Below are 20,911 nucleotides of genomic sequence, written 5' to 3'. Positions count from 1 at the left end.
GTGCAGTCTGGCGTTTCGATATCTCCAGGTGCGGCCTGGAAGATGTGTGCCTTCGGGGCAACCTGATTCCTTGTCGATGTCGCCAACTGAAGAGTCGTGGGAGATTGAAACGTCAAGACAGCAGGCAGTGTGCGCCACTGTCACAGAGCCCGAGCACTCGAGTGATCTCTCCTCCTCTCTCGACTGTCAGTGAGGGTCCGCGAGTCAGTGGGCTCGGAGAAGCGACACGGGAGATTGTAACATCGAAACGGTGAGCTGTTGGTCTCCCCTCTCATTGTTGCAGGAACAATATCTCTCTATCCCTCGCTGGTGAAATAGAGCGCCTGTCTGAGATGTCAGAGTGTTGGGATGGACAGTAGCTTTTGATGGACTCTACATCATGGTCTCCTTGGAGGGGGGGCTTTGCTATTGCTTGCATGGTGAGGTGGTGGTGGGGGGAGTTGATGCTTATGATGGAGCAAGTGGGAGGAGGGCTAATGCTTTTGCTGCTGCTTGTGCGTGGGAGGGGGCAGGGGAAGATTTGGGATTCTAACGTATTTTGTCATTCAAGGGAGGGAGGAGAAGATGGCGGCGTGACACAGCTCGCAGCGGCCACTCCGGTGGTGATGTCTGTTATTTGTCAAGTAGGGTGCCGTGCACAATCCTAATTTGATGGAGATGGACGTGAGAGCACGGAGGAACATCTGGTGAAACTTCTGAAATGCCTGCTTCGCTGCTGCTGCTACTGTGTGGTCCAGAATCTCCAGAGAAGGCCCCGAGTCCTTGGCTTTGTTTGTTGCTCGGCGGCCGGGGCGGGGTCGAAGCGCTCGGCAGAGGATGGTGCTCGGAGAGGCTGTGTCGGAGGGGCTGGTTGGAGGCTCGAAGTTTTTGGACGGACTCAGAGTCTGCTGCGGTCAGGTGCTTCCAATGGCGCTGCATCAGCAAGTTTGCAGCGCTTAGAGGTCCATGGCGGGGAGAGTTTCTCCCTTCTACCGCCTGCGTGAGATGATGAGGCTTTCGGGACTTTGAGACTTTTTTTTTACTGTGCCCATGGTCTGCTCTTTATCAAATTACGATATTGCTCTGCACTGTTGTAAATATATGTTATAATTATGTGGTTTTGTCAGTTTTAATCTTGGTTTGTCCTGTGTTTTCTTGCGATATCATTCTGGAGGAACGTTGTATCATTTTTTAATGCATGCATTTCTAAATGACAATAAACGAGGACTGAGTGTCCTCATAATCTAATCTAATCTAAAAAATTCATTCTCTGGGTTTTTTTTTACTGTTTTGTGGATGTCTGTGAATAAGAATTTCAGGCTGTATATTTCATACATTCTCCGATATTAAACTGAATAATTGAACATACGATAATTCAGAACTGCCATGATATAGTTGGTGGCACTCTAATTCAGAAGGTTGCAGGTTCAAGGCACAGTCCAGACAAGACCTTGCACACACAAAATTCTGGAAGAGCTCAGCAGTTCAGGAAAGCATTTATGGAAAGGAATAAATGGTTGATGTTTCAGGCTGAGACCCTTCATCAGGGCTCAGCCTATTTCTCCATAGATCAGTTCAATCAATTGAGTTCCTCCAGCCTTGTGTTTTTAATAATGGTCATTAAAGCATAAGGCTCATAGGGATGGTTATGTGACACAGTGTGGAATTAGGGGTCTGTTTAGGGTTCAGAGACGTTCAAAGACAGGGATTTGGGGGGGAGGTATTTGTTTGGCCAAGTCCAGGTCAGAGTGCTCTGTGGATCAAAACAGCAATCCCCATGGATGGATGTTGCCGAATGCCATGGACGAACAAGTGAGGACTAGGGGCGATAACCTCACCCCTCCTCCCCGCAGGTTGGTGGCTCCCAGGGTCAGAGGTCAATGAGGCACGAAGGTCAGTGAGTCTGAAGTTCGAGGTCTGGATTTGGGGTCCTGTCATTGGTGAATCCTGGGTCGAAGGTCGAAGTTTGAAGACCAAAGAAGTCAAGGCCCAGTGGCCCAGTGGGGAAATTGGAGGCCTGGTGTTGGTGAGTCCACAAGTTCATTGGAGTCTGGAGGCCCACCTGCGACCTGTCCTGGGGGCTGGAGGCCTGACTGAGTGCGTGAGCGAGTGGGTGGGTAGCAGTGAGGAAAGGGGCTTGTCTTGCTGCTGTTCTGTTGTGTTACTGTTGTTTGTGATGAATGGTGTGGACATGCTATGGTGGCAGAATATGTGGCGACACTTTCAGACTACAACCCCCCCTCCCCACCCAGCACATCCTTAGTTTGTGTTGGTTATTAATGCAAACAACACATTTCACTGTGCGATAAATAAATGAATCTGAAATCTGAAACCTAAAGGCTCACTCGACAGCTAAGGATCAGCCCCATTGGCGTAGCTTAAAGGTTGCTTTGCAAACCTTAAACAAGCCAAAGCATTGTTTAGGCAAATATAAATGCACATGGAATCAGGAATGGACAAGTTCTAAGGTTGCATGAAAGGCTTTAGTAACGCAAATCTAACAGTCTAGTCACTTTCACTAACAGCAGCTTTTTATTCTGGATTTACTTAATTTCTCAGCTCCAGAGTAAGATCTTGCCTGAAACATGAAACCAGTGACACAATCTCCATACTTCCACTAGTAGAACGCCCCAGTTGGGCAGTCCTTCATTGATTCTGTTCCTATTCTATAGATTTGTTGAATATGCCCACAAGAAAATATACAGGGTTGTATATGGTGACACTTACGCACTTTGATTATGACATTTACTTTGAACTTTGAACTTTGAACTACTATACCCTATTTTTGCACTCATCCATCTCCCATAGCCTGGCACGGGAGACAGACGAGGGTGAGCTATCCTCTCCCTGCCTCCAATCTCCTAAACCCTCCACCCACCCAGCCGCTGCCCAATTCTGCGGCAATGTATATTTTGAGATGTCTTTGTCAGAATAATTTGTAATGGAGAGGTTGAAGGAAGCACACACCACACCTACGTTAATCCACTTGCAACTGTGAACCATGACATCTCGGAGCTCAAGTGAGTTCACTAAGCGTCAATGAGAGCCTTGGCTGTTGAGAAACTGTTCACACTGGCCCAGGCAAGTGGTGGTCTATCTAACAGTGGTGACAAACCACTTAATACCTTGGGAATTTCTGCACAACAAATAACTGTGCAAAAACTGGAACACGCAGGCAATGCTCCTCACTTTCCACCATTAATCAAGGCGCCTCTGTATAATAAACAGTGCGCCCTTTGAAGGGCACTTCCGTTAGTTTTCTGCCTCCAATTTGTCAGGGGTGCAGTAAAATTAAAATAAATACCAGGAAAGCCAAGAGATAAGTGTTTACAAAGAGGTTATTCTCATTCCGTGCCAGGAATCCTGAAGCAGTTTATTTAATAAATGGCGCAATCGTTTCCATTTAGTGAGGGGAACAAAAGGTAATGCTCATGGCCGAAGAGATTAAACTGAAAACTCCACAGGGAACTGTTGAGTTAAACCAACATCTTAATCAAAAGGAATGAAAGGAGAATAGGGTTTCACAAACAAGGCATGCATTTTTCTGTTCAATAACCACATTTAAATTCTACATACACTCGGTGGTCACTTTATTAGGTACACCTGCTTGTTAATGCAAATATCTAAGCAGCCAGTCATGTGACAGCAACTCAATGCGTAAAAGCATGCAGACATGGTCAGGAGTTTCAGTTGTTGTTCAAACCAAACGTCAGAATGAGGAAGAAATGTGATCTAGGTGACCTTGACCATGAAATGATTGTTGGTGCCAGATGGGGTAGTTTGAGTATCTCAGAAACTGATGTTCTCCTGGTATTCTCACGAACAATAGTCTCTTGAGTTTATAGAGAATGGGGCAAGAAACAAAAAAGAGCTTCCAGTGAGAAGCACTTCTGTGGGCAAAAACATCTTGTTAATGAGCGAAGTCAGAGGAGAATGGCCTGACAGGTTCAAGCTAACAGAAGGGCGACAGTAACCCAAGTAACCGCAGATTATAACAGTGGTGTGCAGAAGAGCATCTCTGAACATACAACATGTTGAACCTTAAAGTGGATGGGCTACAGCAGCAGAAGAACAGGAATATACGCTCAATGGTCTCTTCATTAGATAAAGGAGGTACCTAGTATAGTGGCCACTAAGTGTATTTCTCACAACCACACATTTCAATATCATACAGTATGTTCAAATCACTTGGCAAAATATGGGGCTTCTCAGGTAATCCTAAGGAAACCTAAGATGAATTATTCAGAATATGCAAGACTGCAAAAGGGCTTGACATGGATGCTGAAAAGATATCTCCATTAGTGAGGGAATCTGGAACGAGGGCATTATGGCCATAGAATTATGGTCACCCATTGAAGTGAAATGAGGAAGAATTTCTTTCCATTTAGAGTTGGAACTTTTTGGAATTCAGCTGTGGAGGTTGAGAAAAAATCTTTCAGACTTCACTGGAATTGAGGCTCATTGAGATCTGGTAGTTAAGTGGAGATAAGTCTGGATTCAAATCAATCACAAACAAAACACTAGAAGAACTCAGCAGGTCAATTGGCATCTGTGGAGGGGAATTGAGAGTCAACGCTACATGTCAAGGTGTGTGGGTTCAGTCTCAATCTGAAATGTTGAATGCCAATTTTCCTTAGGCCTGATCTGCTGAGTTCCTCCAGCATTTTGTTTGAGATTCCAGCATCTACAGTGGCTTCTGAATGGGCACGTTCTTTTCAAATGGTAGAGCAATACTAAGAGAAGATAATGCTGATTCCAACACTTGGAATCATACTTGGTGTTGGAACACCAGTGAGGTGCATCTCCAAAACTGTTCTGAAAATACAATATTCCCTTTCCAAAGGCAGTGTTCTATTCTCGACATTTAGCAGCAGTTAAAATCCAGCATAATGGGACGATAGGACATGGGGAAATATAGAGGAAGACCTAAATATCAGTAGGAGAAAATAGCAACACGCTTAGTTGCACCGGCCTCTCCAGGTCCAACAAATGGTGCAAATGTTTGCTTTAAACACTTTCTTTTGATCACAAGGCCCTGTTGGACATTAATAATACAAAATATCATGTCTAATTCATTAGCGAAACTAACATCAGACAAACACCGTGCCACACAGGAACTGGCAGTAATATTACTTTGTGACTGTATGTGCTAGACAGTAACTTTATGTGCTGTATGTGACTACATGTACTGCATTTTTAACCTTAGCTTCAGAAGAATGCTGTTTCAGTTAGTTGTATACATGTGTATGGTTGAACATGAGGTTGAACTGAGGAGGAAAGAGAAATGACAGTTCAGCGAATGGAGGAGTGAGAGAGGTAATAGATGGAAGAGGTTCCTCACAAACTAAGCAAGGATCATTGACCTTTCCAAGGGATGGGTGTGACAGAAGCTGCCCAAACAAGCCTACAATCAGTTGTGAGTAACCTTTGAAAGTTGCCTGCTTAGAATGGCATTCAACCCTAAAATCTACTTCCTAAGATCATGATGTACTAACTTTCTGAAATACGGAAACTAATTATTAGGAATGAAGGTCTCAGTACTCTAAACACATGAGTCACCAGCTGGCGTGATCAGTTCCATTTTCTCAGTTGCTTAGGATGAAAAACATCACGGCCAGCAGCCTTGTCTGCTTTAGGATCCCAGCTTAAGCCAAGATTCATTTAGTCTTGGCACCATCTCAGCTTTTAGCATTTGCAATTCAGCATCAGCTTTAGAAAGCATGCAGAGTAGCTGCTTAATACCTCTGCCATATCTTCTAATCTTCGTCTTTGAGAGCAGGCATTCCCAACCCAGGGTCCACGGAGCCCTCGGTTAATGGTATGGGTCCATGGTATAAAGAAGGTTGGGAACCCCTGTTCTAGAACATAGAATACAGGTCCTTTGAGCCACAATATTGTGCTGACTGCAATCAAACTAACCGTTCCCTCCCGCATAGCCCTCCATTTTTCTTTCATCCTTATGTCTATTTAAGAATCTTTTAAATGTCCTTAATGTAAATTTACCTTTACCACCAACCCCAGCAGTGTGTCCAATGCACCTACCACTCTCTGTGTAAAAAAAATGTGCCTCTGACATCTCCCGTATACTTTCCTCCAATTCCCTCAAATTTCAGAACATAAATCAGTGATAATAAACCTGATTCTGATTCTGGGAAAGGGGGAGGTACAACAATACCAGGATGTCCTGTAAACGAGCTGCTGAAGGTTGATGTTCAATGCATAATTTTCTACCTGATTACGTAAAAAATTGTGATGATATACAATAGGTTGGCACTTTATTAGGTACACCTGTACACTTGCTTGTTAATGCAAATATGTAATCAGCTAATCATACGGCAGCAACTCGATGCATAAAAGCATGCAGACATGGTCAAGAGGTTCAGTTGCAGTTCAGACCAAACATCAGAATGGGGAAGAAATGTGATCTACGTGACGTTGGCCGTGGAGTGATTGTTGGTGCCAGATGGGGTGGTTTGAGTATCTCAGAAACTGCTGATCTCCTGGGATATTCATGCACAAGAGTCACTAGAGTTACAGAGAATGGTGTGAGAAACAGAAGTCATCCAATGAGTGGCAGCTCTGTGAGTGAAAATGCCTTGTTAATGAGTGAGGTCAGAGGAGAATGGGCAGACTGGTTCAAGCTGACAGGAAGCCGATAGTAAGTTCAAGTCCAAATTTAAATTCATTTTATTGTCATTCAACCATGCACTTGAATACTGCCAAATGAAACAATGTTCCTCTGGATCAGGGGTTCCCAACCTAGGGTCCACAGACAGCTTGTTTAAGTATAGGGTTCCATGCACTCTCTTGCCTGGACCAAGATGCACAACACAGTACATATAACTCATACACCTAACACTTAAAGTAATATTGCCACAAGCAAGTTAACAAATAATAAGGTGCATATATGACACAACTTAAAAGTAAATAGTGTAACGCTGCTGGCGTTTCATGCATGATGAGACCTGGCTGGTGACGGGGAGTTCAGTAGTTTTATGTAGCAGTCTTATTCAGTAGTCTAGGAAGCTGTTTCTTATCCTAACGGTTCTTGTCCTGATTCTGTGATACCTCCTGCCTGATGGAAGGAGGTCAAAGAGATTGCAGGACGGATGGGAAGGATCGATGGACCTGCGTACTCTGTGCTCCTGATGAATATCTCTGATGGTTGGAAGACAGATTCACTCAGCAGTCCTCGTAATCCTTTGTAGGGACTTGTGGTCCGATGGCTTGCAATTCCTGTACCAGTAGGTCGGGACACTCTCGATGGTGCTCCTGTAAAAATTGGTTAGGAAGGGAGGGGAGCTTCGCTCGCCTCGGGAAGTGGAAGCACTGCTGAACTTTACGACCAAAGAGGTGGCATTGAGGGATCAGGTGGGATCGTCCAATATGTGCACTCTCAGAGACTTGGTGCTCCTAGCTCTCTACATGAAGGAGCTGTGTACTTGCAGTGAGGAGTGGTCAGCCTGAACCTTCCTAAAGTCCACAAACATCACTTTGGTCTTGACAACACTGAGACTCAAGTTGCTGTGCTCGCACAGTTCTAGCAGCCGCTCTACCTCCTCTCTATATGCCGAATCGTCATCATTGTTGATTAGGCCAACCACTGTTGTGTCATCAGCAAACTCGATGATTCAGCTTGAATGGATCTAGCGCCAGCAGCAGGAACAGGCAGGCTGCTGGGGGGGGGGTGCCGATGCTCAGCTTGATGGAGCTGGAGATGTTTCTGCCAACACGGACTGTCTGTCCGGGGTCCAGTTACAGAGGGAGGATGCTGAGACCCAACGAGGACAGTTTACCCACCAGCTTCTGAGGGATGATCGTATTAAACGCCGAGCTGAAGTCGACAAACAGCTTCCTGGCGCATGAGGCACCGTTCTCCAGCTGGGACAGGATGGAGTGGAGGCAGATGCTATGGCATCATCAGTGGACTGACTTGAGTGAGAAGCGAACTTGAGAGGGTCCAATGTAGCAGGAAGTTGGGATTTAATGCAATCTCAAATATCCACACTTTACAACAGTGGTGTGCAGAAGAGCATCTCTGAATGCAAAACACTTCAAACCTTGAAGTGGATGGGCTACAGCAGCAGAAGACCACGAACGTACAATCAGTGGCCACTTTATTAAGTACATCTAATAAAGTGGTCACTGAGTGTGCAATACTTTTACCAGGAATTTGAAGCCAAGCCTAACCAGCATAACCATACTTACATTTTAGCTGCAATTTTTTGACCTATTACATGATCCAACTCTGTCCGCCTGCTCTTTAACTGAAGTGCAGAGAGTGTAAAAAGCCTGGGGATTGGTTACTGATTGCCAAGTACGTTCTAATACTAAAAATCGGTTCACAGATGTCACCAGACCTTTTATCAATGGCAGAGACTGATTCTGGGACGGAAGAGCTGCTGTCACTGAGACTTCCCTATGGCTCACTTCGATGAGTGCGTAAGAGCAACTCAGTAGCACTGTGCTTAGTGTAACGCTTTGCAAGACCAGTGATTGCTGATCGGGGTTCAATTCCCGCCAGGGTCCGTAAGGAGTCTGTACATTCTCACTGTGAGCATGTGGGTTTTCTCCAGGCATTTCCAGTTTCCTCCCAAATCCCAAAGACATACAGTTAGGGTTAGGTTTAGTAAGTTGAAGGCAGGCTATGTTAGTGCCAGAAGCATAGGCGACACTTTCAGTCTGCCCCCAGCACATCCTCGGACATCGTCAGTCGTTGACGCAAATGGCGCATTTCACTGTATGCTTCGAAGTACATGTAACAATTTAAGCAAATCTTTTAAAATCTTTAATGGTGCCTGCTGCTCGTTATGCCTTCAAAAGTATTCACCATCTCCAAGATTGTAATGGTGCAAAGACTAATAACATTCAGCTCCAAGTTAACTGAAATTCCCTGGAACTCACAGTACAAATTATGTACTTCAGCAAAGCATGCAAATAAACAAATATAATTCTTAGAAACATTGCTGAGCTATTTGGATGTTTGATCAACGTACTCTCCAGATTACTTATTTTCCATAAATTCCCTTGACAGTTTAGTCATGCTCTGGAACTCAGTCAGTACAGCCCTCACTTCTGGGTCAGATATTATGAGCATCAACAATCCCTGCTGCTTTGACCAATATTAAGTCCCCAATAAATGTTAGCACCAAAGAAAGTTTTATGGCCATTCCTGCATGGCAGTTATTCAGAGCACGCTCTGTGCAAATTGGAACTAAGTTAACTGTGTTGTGGCCATTCTCAGACTGGAGGAGCATCACCTCATATTCCATCAATACACACAACATGCTAGATGAGCTGAGCAGGCCTGGTAGCACCTCTGGATAAGAGTAAACAGTCATCATTTCAGGCTGAGACCCTTCATCAGTCATGGAAAGAGATATCCTTAACATTAATTGAGCTCTCTTCACGATGAATGGATAAGTGGAGATATCCTCAACATGACAGCTAGAGCTCCTTTCACCAAAAAATAAATGAATTGAATTCTCTGAACAATTAATGGAGATCTTTTCACCATGAGTAGATGAATTGAGATATCCTCGCCAAGAATGGAGATTACAGTTCTGGTCACCAAATTATAGGAAAGATGTCAATAAAATTGAGAGAGTACAGAGGACATTGACTAAAGTGTTGCCTGGGTTTCACCTCCTAAGTTACAGAGAAAGGTTGAACAAGTTAGGTCTTTATTCTTTGGAGCATAGAAGGTTGAGGGGGACTTGATAGAGGTGTTTAAAATTATGAGGGGAATTGATAGAGTTGACGTGGATAGGCTTTTTTCATTGAGAGTGGGGGAGATTCAAACAAGAAGACATGAGTTGAGAGTTAAGAGGCAAAAGTTTAGGGGTAACATGAGGGGGAACTTCTTTACTCAGAGAGAGGTAGTTGTGTGGAATGAGCTTCCAGCAGAAGTGGTTGAGGCAGGTTTGATGTTGTCGTTTAAAGTTAAACTGGATAGATATATGGACAGGAAAGGAATGGAGGGTTATGGGCTGAGTGCAGGTCGGTGGGACTAGGTGAGGGTAAGAGTTCGGCACGGACTAGAAGGGCCGAGATGGCCTGTTTCCGTGCTGTAATTGTTATATGGTTATACGGAGATACCTATACCGTGAATGGATGAAAAGAGATCATTTCACCTTGAATGGAGATCTTTCCACCATGAATGAAATCTCTTCACCTTGAATGGAAATCACCATGGATGGATAAATTGAGATCTCCTTGCCAAGAATAGAGATCCCTACAGTATGAATAGATGAAAAGAGATAATTTCATCTTGAATGGAGATCTTTTCACTGTGAATGAAGACCTCTTCTCCATGAATGGAAATCACCATGGATGGATGGATGGAGATCTCCTCATCAATAATGGAGTTACCTACACCAGGAATGGATGAAAGAAGATCACTTCACTTCAAATGAGGGTCTTTTCACCATGAGATCACCATGTATGAATGGATGGCGATCCCTTTATGGTGGTTGGACGAATGGAGAGGTCTTCGCCATAAGTGGAGGGACTTTCTCCGTGGATGGAGATCCCTTCACCAAGCTGAAAGCGAGGACAGTCAGGGGAGGCACTGGTGAAATTCGGTGTATCATTATTTTACCGAAAGCTTGTTATGTGTTGTTACAACCTGTCATGGAAAACAAGGGGCACAGTTGATCAAAGGTCGAGCAGCACGAAGAAAGCACCTAAGGAAATGATGGAAGAAACAGTAGGGACTGGGCATAAGTAGGTCACCGGCCTTGTGTAGTGGAAGTTTGTTATGATGAAAACTGTGATGGAGGGTCTGTGAATTGAGAGTGAATGGGTGGAAAGCAATTGCCAGGTTTAACATCACAGCAAGGTATGTTCACATTGAAACTGTTTGATCAAATTCAACAATGCTTAATTTTACAGAGATACAAGAAGCAGCAGATGCTGGAACCTGGAGGGAACTCAATGAGAAGCAGGGCCGCGGGTGGGCGGCGTGGGTGAAAGGAATTATAGGTATTACTGGTCAAAACCCTGCACCCAGAAGGGTCCTGATACATGGCTTCAACCTGAAACATCAACAATTCCTTCTCCCCCACAGTTGCTGCTCGATCTGCTGAGTCTCTCTAACACTTGTTTTTTTTGGTACTTAATTTTACATGTGAGGTATAAATGGATTCAGGTTTGATTGAAAACAAAGGTTAATAAAGTCCTCTAATAGTTTCCACTTTTCGTTAAACTTTAATAAGCCCGATTCTCTTGGAAATTTCAAATGCCAAAACAAATTGGTTTAACTTTTGTTTTTCCATTACTAAAGGAATCGTTACTTCAGAACTCGCTTAAAGACCTTAAAAGACACACTTTCCACTATTCCCAAGAATAGAATTTTTGTCATTCGGGGGGAAATAAACTATTTTTAAAGAAAGAAACAAAGAAAGAGGAAAGCAGAGAGTGAAAGGAAGCAGGGGTAGCACAATGCTTTACAGTACAGGCGACCAGGTTCGATTCCTGCCGCTGCTGTTTGCACACTCTCCCTGGGACCACACGGGTTTCTTCCAGATGCTCTGGTTTCCTCGCACAGACCGAGGACATACCGGTTGGTAGGTTTACTGATCAGTGTAAATTGGCTAGGATTAAATTGGAGGTTGCTAGGCAGCGTGGCTTGAAGGGCTGAAAGGGCCTATTTTGTGTGGGATCTCAATAAATAAATAAAGAGATTCAAAGAACCAGGATGAAAGTGAGATTAGGAAGGTGAACCAAAAGAAATATTTGCACTTCTAAAGTAGCTTCTGAAGTACACCAAAAATTTTACAGCCAAAAAAGTACTTCCAAAGTATAGTCACTTTCGTAATTTAGGAAATTCAGTCGTCAATGTTTGCACAGTAAGCTCTCATAAACCAGCGGATTCCATATCATTTGTTTTTAAAAGATAGTGAAAAAAATATTGGCCAGAGATTTAAAATAAACTGAAAATATTGGAAATCAGTTCTGGATCAGGGGCCTGAACGGCAGGGTGCACAAGAGACGGTGACTTCCCACCCCCTTCCCATATCACTGGGGTTAGAGGTCCATGCAAGTCTGGAAGTTGAGGCCCGAGAAATGAGCCAGCGAACAATGAGTTCTGAGACTGATACCTCGAGGTCAGTGAAGGCCGGCGGCCAAAGCTGAAGCTCAAAGTCCAGAGCTTGGTCAGTCTGGAAGTGGAAGCCCGAAGTTGGCAAGTCCAGGGATAGCCTGTTCTGACATTGGAGGTGTGTGAGCGTGAGGGTGTGTGTGAGAGTGAGAGAGAGTCTGAGTCTGTGTGAGGGAGCCAGCAAGAGAGAAAGAGTGATTTTACTCGTTGTTGTTTCTGCTTCTGCTGAACACTGTGGGCATGCTATGTTGGGACACGAATATGTAACGACGCTTACGGACTGCCCTTGGGTGTGTTGGTTGTTAAAACAAATGGCACATCTGACTGTGTATTTCAATGTACATGTTCAAAGATTCCAATATTCAGTGGTTCATTTTACCATCAAAGTAGGCATGCAGAATGTAACTGAAATTCGTTATGTGATACATACATCTGAATCTGAATCTGAGCCTGAAATACTCAGTGGGCCATGCAGCATCCACAGCAGGAGAAACACACAAAGTCCCAGATCTTTCATCAGAACTGGGAAAGAATAAAAAAGGCGATAAGGTGGGGGAGGGAGGTTGTAGAACAGAGGGAATACTTTATACTTTATTGTCGCCAAACAATTGATACTAGAACGTACAATCATCACAGCAATATTTGATTCTGTGCTTCCCGCTCCCTGGAGTTCAAATCGATAGTAAATAATAAATATTTAAATTATAAATCATAAATAAAAAATGGAAAGTAAGGTAGTGCAAAAAACTGAGAGGCAGGTCTGGATATTTGGAGGGTATGGCCCAGATCCGGGTCAGGATTCGTTCAGCAGTCTTATCACAGTTGGAAAGAAGCTGTTCCAAAATCTGGCCGTACGAGTCTTCAAGCTCCTGAGCCTTCTCCCGGAGGGAAGAGGGACGAAAAATGTGTTGGCTGGGTGGGTCGTGTCCTTGATTATCCTGGCAGCACTGCTCCGACAGCGTGCGGTGTAAAGTGAGTCCAAGGATGAAAGATTAGTTTGTGTGATGTGCTGCACCATGTTCACGATCTTCTGCAGCTTCTTCCGGTCTGGTAGATGTCTGGTATATGAATATGTCTGGTAGATTGAGGCCAAATGAGTTAGGATCATGTGATACCTCTGGTTGTGTAATAGATGCTAGCATTGTGACGGTGATACCTGACCAGAAAGCCATTTTACAACAATGGAAAAGATAATACAGGTTGAATACCCTTTATCTGAAAGTCCAAAATTCAACGTCCAAATTTTTTTGAGCGCTGTCATAGCGTCACAAATGGAAAATTCCACAAGACACTGGGGAGGTTCCCAGGCAACGCGCAGGTCTTCTACGCATGACAGACAGTTCTGAGAAGTGACCGCCTGTATGTAATGAACTGAAGTTAACGAAAAATAGAAAAGCACTGCAGAAAATGAAAAATGAAGATCTCGAAGCCGTATTGAAAGAGTGGATTTGTCAACGTGAACTGAAAATTGGAAGTAATTGTGAATGTTTAGCAGACTGGTTGCAGAAATTTAAGAAACGGCACAGCATTAATTTTTTAAAGATTTTTTTTCATCTTTTAGATAAAGCATCTGCAGATCATGAAAAACAGGGAAATTAATTGATGAGTTTGTGTAGATTGCTGCTGATGAAAATCTAACATTACAGCAAGTCTATGATGCTGATTGGTTTTACACCATACGTTAAACCTAATTAAAGTAAAATACAAATACAGTGTATTGTAAACTTTTAATCAAAACACCGCATCATAGGTGGAGACTGTTTCAGAAGGCAGAAGTTGAAAGCAAATCCTTTCGCGCTCTATGGTTCTAGAAACAGATGGGGAAATATCGACACTGTTCTGGAGCAGCCTTGCCCAACCTGGGGTCCATGGATCCCTCGGTTAATAGTAGGAGTCCACGGTATAAAAAAGATTGGGAAACCCTGAGGCCGACTGCCTTCTCTGAAGGATATCAGTGAACCAGATGGGGTTCTACAAAACCCAGTAGCTTCATGGTTGCTGTTAAAGGAGCAAACTTAATGGATTGCAGATCTATTTAAAGTATAATTTCCCTGTTGCTTGGAAAGGGCAAACTCATCTCCCTGCCTTTGAATGGCCGGGCAAGTTAACCACACCTTTCATTTTGCCCCTGCAGAAAGAACCAAGTTGTATTGGCTAAAATGAGGGGAGTGGTATAATTTTTAGGAAAGTATAGGGGAATGTTAAATCTAAGAGAACGGTGCATGCATGGAACACCCTGCCAGGGGTGGTGGTAGAGGCAGATATATCAGGAGCATTTAAAATACTCTTAAATAGGCACATGGATGATGGAAAAATGAAGGATTATGCAGGAGAGAAGGGTTAGATTGACCTTAGAGTTGGTTAAAACGTTAGCACAACACTGTGGGCTGAAGGGCCTGTACTGTGCTGTACTCTTCTACGTTCTGTGTGACCTAACAGCAGCAGGAGTGTGTTGAGTTGTCAGTCACAGGAGTTTGGCTTGAGGTCCATTGTGCCCTTCCAACTAACATACTTGAACTGCCAGCCCAGTTGCAATCGCAGTCTAATCTATTACAGTTCTAACGAAGGACTTAGAGCAAGCTAATTTTCATAGACACCACTGGGAGCTCAACAACAACATCTAGCAGTGTTAGCTACCAATCCGATTAGACCGAACCATACATGACTATAGACTTAAAGTCTGCAGCACACAAAGGACCTCTATGGGAGAAAATTACTTTATACAAGTACCATCTATAGACTCAGAACCATGCTATGCACCACATCTTTCTAGGTTTCACAGTTCAAGCACAGACAGAGAACATTACAACACAGTACAGGCCCTTCGGCCCATGATGTTGTGCTGACCATTTAACCTACATTAAGATCAATCTAACCCTTCCCTACAACATAACCCTCCATTTTTTTATCATTCATGTGCCCATCCAAGAGTCTTTTAAATGTCCCAAATGTATTTTCCTCTACCAGTTTCCCTAACAGGGTGTTCCATGCACCCACTACTTCCTCTGTAAAGAACTTACCTCTGATATCCCCCCTACACGTTCCTCCAATCACCTGAAAATTATGATCACTTGTATTAGCCGTTTCCACCCTGGGAAAAAGTCTTTGGATATCCATCCTATCCATGACTCTTCTTCATGGCAAAGAGAGATTGTCAGTGGAACATAGTTCTATGGGGAGTTTCTCTTTCAACCTCCAAGAGGACCACAAACTTGCCGTGGGGTTTGGAGGCTTGCGTGCCTCAATGACCCAGAAAGCTCAGGGCCCTGTGCTTTCACTCTTGTAGGGTCACTCATGCCAAACAGGTCAAAGGGTAGAGTCCCGACTAAGAGTGCTCCACCAGCCCTCCAGGTTCGGGGGCTCAGCTCAGGGCTAACAACCCTGACTGTTCAAAAAAATTGTTACAGAAGCAGAACTTCTATACAAACAGAGGTGGAGGACCTTCATTGCTGCCCTAAATGCCAGCAGCATAATGGGCAGTAAGTAAGTTTGCCTTTCAAAGTACAATCATGACAAAATAATAATTACAGTCTTCCAAGAAGAAACCACCTCCTTTGGCACTGTCTACCACCAACCGTTGTGGATGCCCAGATATTGAGTACTCTCATGGATGAGATCCCTGGGCTTCGAAACTTGGAGTGAATCTAGGGATCTGGGGATCAGCAGGAAAATTAATTTCAGGAACAGTTCAGTCCTGATATTACTGAACAGTAAGACAGACTTGGGAGGCCAAATGATTGACTCATATTCCCATTACTTCACTTGTGTCTAATTTTCCTGTGGTTCGGAAGCTATTTTTTGTTACTATGAACAGTTTTCTTTCAAGAATCTAAAACCAACAGAAGAAATGGCTGCAATTACCTTACCACCACCATTGAGCTCAAACCATTATCATTTATGACAAGATTTCTTTGTATGGGGAACGTACTGTACTTCCAAACTGAAGAATTCTTCCTTTACTTCAAGTTAATCTCGGACCTGGTTCCCAGATGTTTGTGGTTCATTTGTATGTTTTTCAGAGAAAGTACCTCCAATCTTTGGTCCATGAAATTATTGTATCCAAAATAAAATTCCATCACACATCATCTTTAACTACATTATAGATTTCCCAGCCTCTGAGTAAGGTAGTCATCATTTCCAAGATTTTCAACAATTCCCAAAGAGCCCCTTATTCCTGTATAAGCCACAGAAGTCTGTTGGCAACTGCGCACGATACATTATGTAACTCGCAACACTGTAGTCCTTTCACAGACTACCTAGAGATTGTAAACCAAATGTATGCACTTACTTGTAATTGTCCTCTTCCACAAATTTCTGCAGCTCCTCGATATACCGCACGGATTTCAAGTAGTTTTGCACATGGGGTAACGTCACCAGATAGTCTGTGAATGGAAGTAGTGCCACACTGTTAAGCAAATTACTGCAGGCTTAACGTTAAATTAAACGTTAATTATCAGGCTTATTTTCTTTCATCGCGAGACCGAAGGGAATGAGCCAGTACCCAAATGCAGAATATTACTATCCCATGCTTTTGAAGGATGTCAAACCCTGAATATTTCCCTTCTTATTTTATTCTTTTGCAATGAACAGCAATGCAACAGTTTAGCTTCACTCACCTTGCTAACCCTTTCTGAGTTAACTGGTCTTGCCTCTTTCAGTCAAGTCCAAATCTTGGTTATCAGTTGAGTGAAATTGGGCAAAATGATGCTGGCGTCCTTTGTAAGGGGCTCATGGTTCCTACCAAAGGCTTGTGATATTAACTTAACTTTGGATGAATAAGAGGCATCTCACTGAAAGGCCCAGGTAGAGTGGACGTGGAGAGGATGTTTCCCATAGTGGGCCAGTCTAAGACCAGAAGGCATAGCCTCGGCCCAGAAGGTCATCTCTTTAGAACAGAGAGGAGGAAGATTTTCTTTAGCCAGAGAATGGTAAATCTGTGATATTCATTGCCACAGACAGCTGTGGAGGCCAAGTCATTGGGTAGATTTAAAGCAGAGGTTGATAGGTTCTTGATTAGTAAGGGCATCAATAGTTATGGGGAGAAGGCAGGAGAGTGGGGTTGAGAGGGATAATAAATCAGCCATGATGGAATGGCAGAGCAGACTCGATGGGCCAAATGGTCGAATTTTGTTCCTTATGTCTTACGGTATTATGCTCTTAACCTAACCATCCATGAACACAGTTATTGTGGCATATTGCAACGCGTACCAAAGTTATATTTCTTGCTGGTAGTGGAATCTACCATTACCTCCAAATCCAACTCATCCTGAGATCTTATGCATCTTCACTGGGTCACAATCTGGCGTGTTCTTTACTGCAACAGCCTCAGAGAACCACGTGTACTCTCGTCTGTCGCAGGAGCACTGACATCACGTTTCAAACGCATGACCTGCTTGATCAGCACAGACCTTACAATGAGGGGCACCATCAGACCTTGTCACGAGCCAAGAGTCACTCTTCCTTTGGCGGTCCCTGATAACTTGAGGATAACGTGCTTCTGCCCCTGTTCTGAAGGGGCCAGTGCAGGGACCACAGACTCCTCCACACACAAGACAGGATGCATCTGGGTGATACTTTCTGATGTGCGTTCCTTTAGAGGGGCTTTCATTTGCTCCAAGGAGCGTCACCTTGTCGTGAAGGAGAGGCTTGTGAGTTCCTGAGACCCTGACAGTGATGTTGTCTGGAGTTTAGCTCCTGCTAGGGTCACCCATTGGTGGTAAAGTCAAAGGAGAGGTTCCATCCAACCACGACCTCAACAGTGCAGCTGTCGGAAGTCGATGACACATCACAATGGCAGTAAAGGCAGAGGAAGGCTGCGGAAGTGAAGGGTCTGCAGTCAACTTGGACTTCATGCCACCTCCATCTGTCAAGGACTGTGTGACGGCTGCCTGTCATCAGCCTCCCCGCATTAAACAAAGTCATGCACAGGCGTTCCCCATTAAGGGAATAATCCCTCATTAGAACATCATACTCAACAAGAGTGATTGCAATACTACTGCTGTTGCTACTACCTTATGCATCTGATGGACTTGAAGTTCTCAATACCATCCCAACTGCTCTTCCTTTACTTGGGCCAGTAGTGAGTGGTGATGCTGCAAATTACGTTGAGCATATCTAATCTCATCCTCTGTCCACTTGGTAATCTAGTCTGCTTCAGAGTTCAGAATAGAGTCTATTTTGGGAGCTTGGTGAAATATTAGTGTTAAGTAAGCAAATGCATAATTGTAGGTCTCCAAACGGCTGTTGGACAGAAAATAGCAGAAAGACAACTCATTAATAAGGCATCCACTAGAGTGAGGATCTTTGCCTAATACAATGCTAAACTTTTTGATTTTAATTATATTTATGGCTCAGATAGTTATCGAATAATTAATAGACTAGCTCTGACTGTCAAGATTGTGAAGTTTTTTTTTTACAAGTATTTCAATAAAAATAGAAAACTGAAAAAAAAGTATAAAGCTACCTCCTTAAAAGGCTTAGGAAATTCAGCATGTCCCCAACGACTCTTAGCAATTGTTACAGATGCACCACAGAATGAGTGGAGTGGTGAAGATATGTCTCTAGCAAAGGAGCTGTAAAGCACTCCTTCCCTCTGCTAGTCAGAAGGTCACCCTTGCGCAAGGTGTAGCACCTGTTTAGCCCCCCCCCCCCCGGATCAGGGTCATGTGAAGTCATGGGAGCAGGTCGTATGAGCAGCTGGTGCATATCACAAGTCCTGGTTATGTGACCACTGACACCAGGCAGACAATCTCTGAAGTGTATAGATAATGATTGGGGTCACCTAGCTTGTAAAGACACTGCCCAGAAGAAGGCAATGGCAAGCTACTTCTGTAGAAAAATTTGCCAAGAACAATCACGATCATGGAAAGGCCACAATCACCTACATCATATAACACGCCACATAACAAATGACTGAACCACAGAAAGTATCTTATCCAGATGCAAAACAGCCTGATATGCCCATATCTACATGAAACAGCAGAGGGTTGTGACCCCAGCCCAGACCATGCCACAGACCTCCATTGACTCTGTTGGCACTTCCTACTGCCTGGAGAAAGTAGGTCATATAATCAAGGACTTCTCCCACCCAGGTCACTCTCTCTCCTCTCCCCTCCCAATGGGGAGAAGCTACAACAGCCCAGAGTATGAATCACTAAACAGCTTCTACCCCACTGTTACCAGACTCTAGCTGAAAGATGAACTCTTGAACTTTTGATCTCCCAATCTACCTCGTCATTGCCCTTGTAGTTTATTAGTTTACCTACACTACACTTTCTCTGAAACATAACACTATACTCTAATACTTCTAAAAATGCAAACACGAGGAATTCTGCAGATGCTGGAAATTCAAGCAACACACATCAAAGTTGCTGGTGAACACAGCAGGCCAGGCAGCATCTCTAGGAAGAGGTGCAGTGGACATTTCAGGCCGAGACCCTTCGTCAGGACTAACTGAAGAAAGAGCTCTTTCTTCAATTAGTCCTGACGAAGGGTCCGGCGTGAAACGTCGACTGTACCTCTTCCTAGAGATGCTGCCTGGCCTGCTGCGTTCACCAGCAACTTTGATGTGTGTTACTCTAATACTTCTACTATCTTTTCGTAATTACAGTACTGTGCAAAACTCTTAGGGGCATATATAGCTACTACACCCCCTTAGACAATATTTAAATGGAGTCAGTTGTGTTTGTTTGTGGTACATTGTCCACTTGGGTCAATGGACTTTGATTCAAAAAGCAGTGACTTTTGATAATTTTTTTTATTTTGACTTTAAAAAATTTTAGACCCCTGCCAAGATACCACACACAAAAAAAATTACCCGTCTGGACTAAATTAAAAGCCATCTGGCTAATACTACTCTGCAAAAGTCTTAGGCATATATAGCAACACACAAGATGCTGGAGGAACTCAGCAGGTCAGGCAGCATCAATGGAAAAGAGTAAACAGTCAAGACTTTTCAGGACTGAGAAGGAATGGGGAAGAAGCTGGAATAAAAAGGTGGGGATTTGACATCTTCCCTCTTCTTTCCCAGTCCTGAAGAAGGGTCACTGTCCAAATTGTCGACTGTTTACTCTTTTCTATAGATGCTGTCTGACCTGCTGAGTTCCTCCAGCATTTTCTGTGTGATGCTTTGGATTTCCACCTTCTATTTTATACACTGCTCTATTGTACGGCAAAATATTTCCCAATGAGCAATCCATAAAACCCCTAGCTGTCACTAGGGTGCCTAAGACTTTTGCAGAGTACTGAAGTAATTTTATGTATTGCACTGCACTACGGCCACAACAAAAAACAAATTTCATGACCTCTGCGAGTGATGATAAACCTGATTCTGATATGGGTCTCTATTGGGGACTGACATTAGGAAGGGGGCAGGGAGAGGGGAATCATGGTTGGGAAAAGGGGAAGGAAGAGAGGAGGGAGCAGGAAGCACCAGAGAGACATTCTGTAATGATCAGTTAACCAATTGTTTGGAATCAAATCACCTTGCCCGGTTTCTCAAGGCTGGGTGTGACTACACCTGTGCCAACCCCCTCCCCGGCAGTCCTTCTCTGCCACCTGTCCCACACCCCGCCCGCAGTGCTCCACCCTCACCATTCCCAACATTCTTTGCTCCAGCCAGAGTTACAAACTCGTTCTCTGCTCCACGTTCACAAGTACAGTACTGTGCAAATATCTTAGGCAGACGAGCTACATTCTGTATATGTGTTTGTGACTTCTGCACAGTACTGTACATATGGCCAGGTCTGTCTGGAGGCCCTGTAAAACAAAAGTTTTTCACTGTACCTCAGTATTTGTAACAAAAATAAACCAATAATAAGAATTCATTCAAAT

At 43.8% G+C, this 20,911-nt stretch overlaps 1 protein-coding gene across 4 annotated transcripts in view; it reads right to left on the bottom strand.

Annotated features, from left to right (window-relative positions):
• LOC134359788 (ras-specific guanine nucleotide-releasing factor RalGPS1-like) overlaps positions 1 to 20,911 on the bottom strand; it is a 756,496-nt gene that overhangs the window by 157,239 nt on the left and 578,346 nt on the right. For all 4 annotated transcript variants that reach the window (XM_063073428.1, XM_063073429.1, XM_063073430.1 and 1 more), the window contains one exon: positions 16,368 to 16,461. In XM_063073428.1, the coding sequence (XP_062929498.1) occupies positions 16,368 to 16,461 (94 nt within the window). The remainder of the gene's footprint in view (positions 1 to 16,367; positions 16,462 to 20,911) is intronic.

Source organism: Mobula hypostoma, chromosome 21 (assembly GCF_963921235.1).
Source record: "Mobula hypostoma chromosome 21, sMobHyp1.1, whole genome shotgun sequence".
Taxonomy (NCBI): domain Eukaryota; kingdom Metazoa; phylum Chordata; class Chondrichthyes; order Myliobatiformes; family Myliobatidae; genus Mobula; species Mobula hypostoma.
The sequence above is the reverse complement of the archived record's forward strand: the minus strand, read 5'-3'. Positions and strand labels throughout refer to the sequence as shown.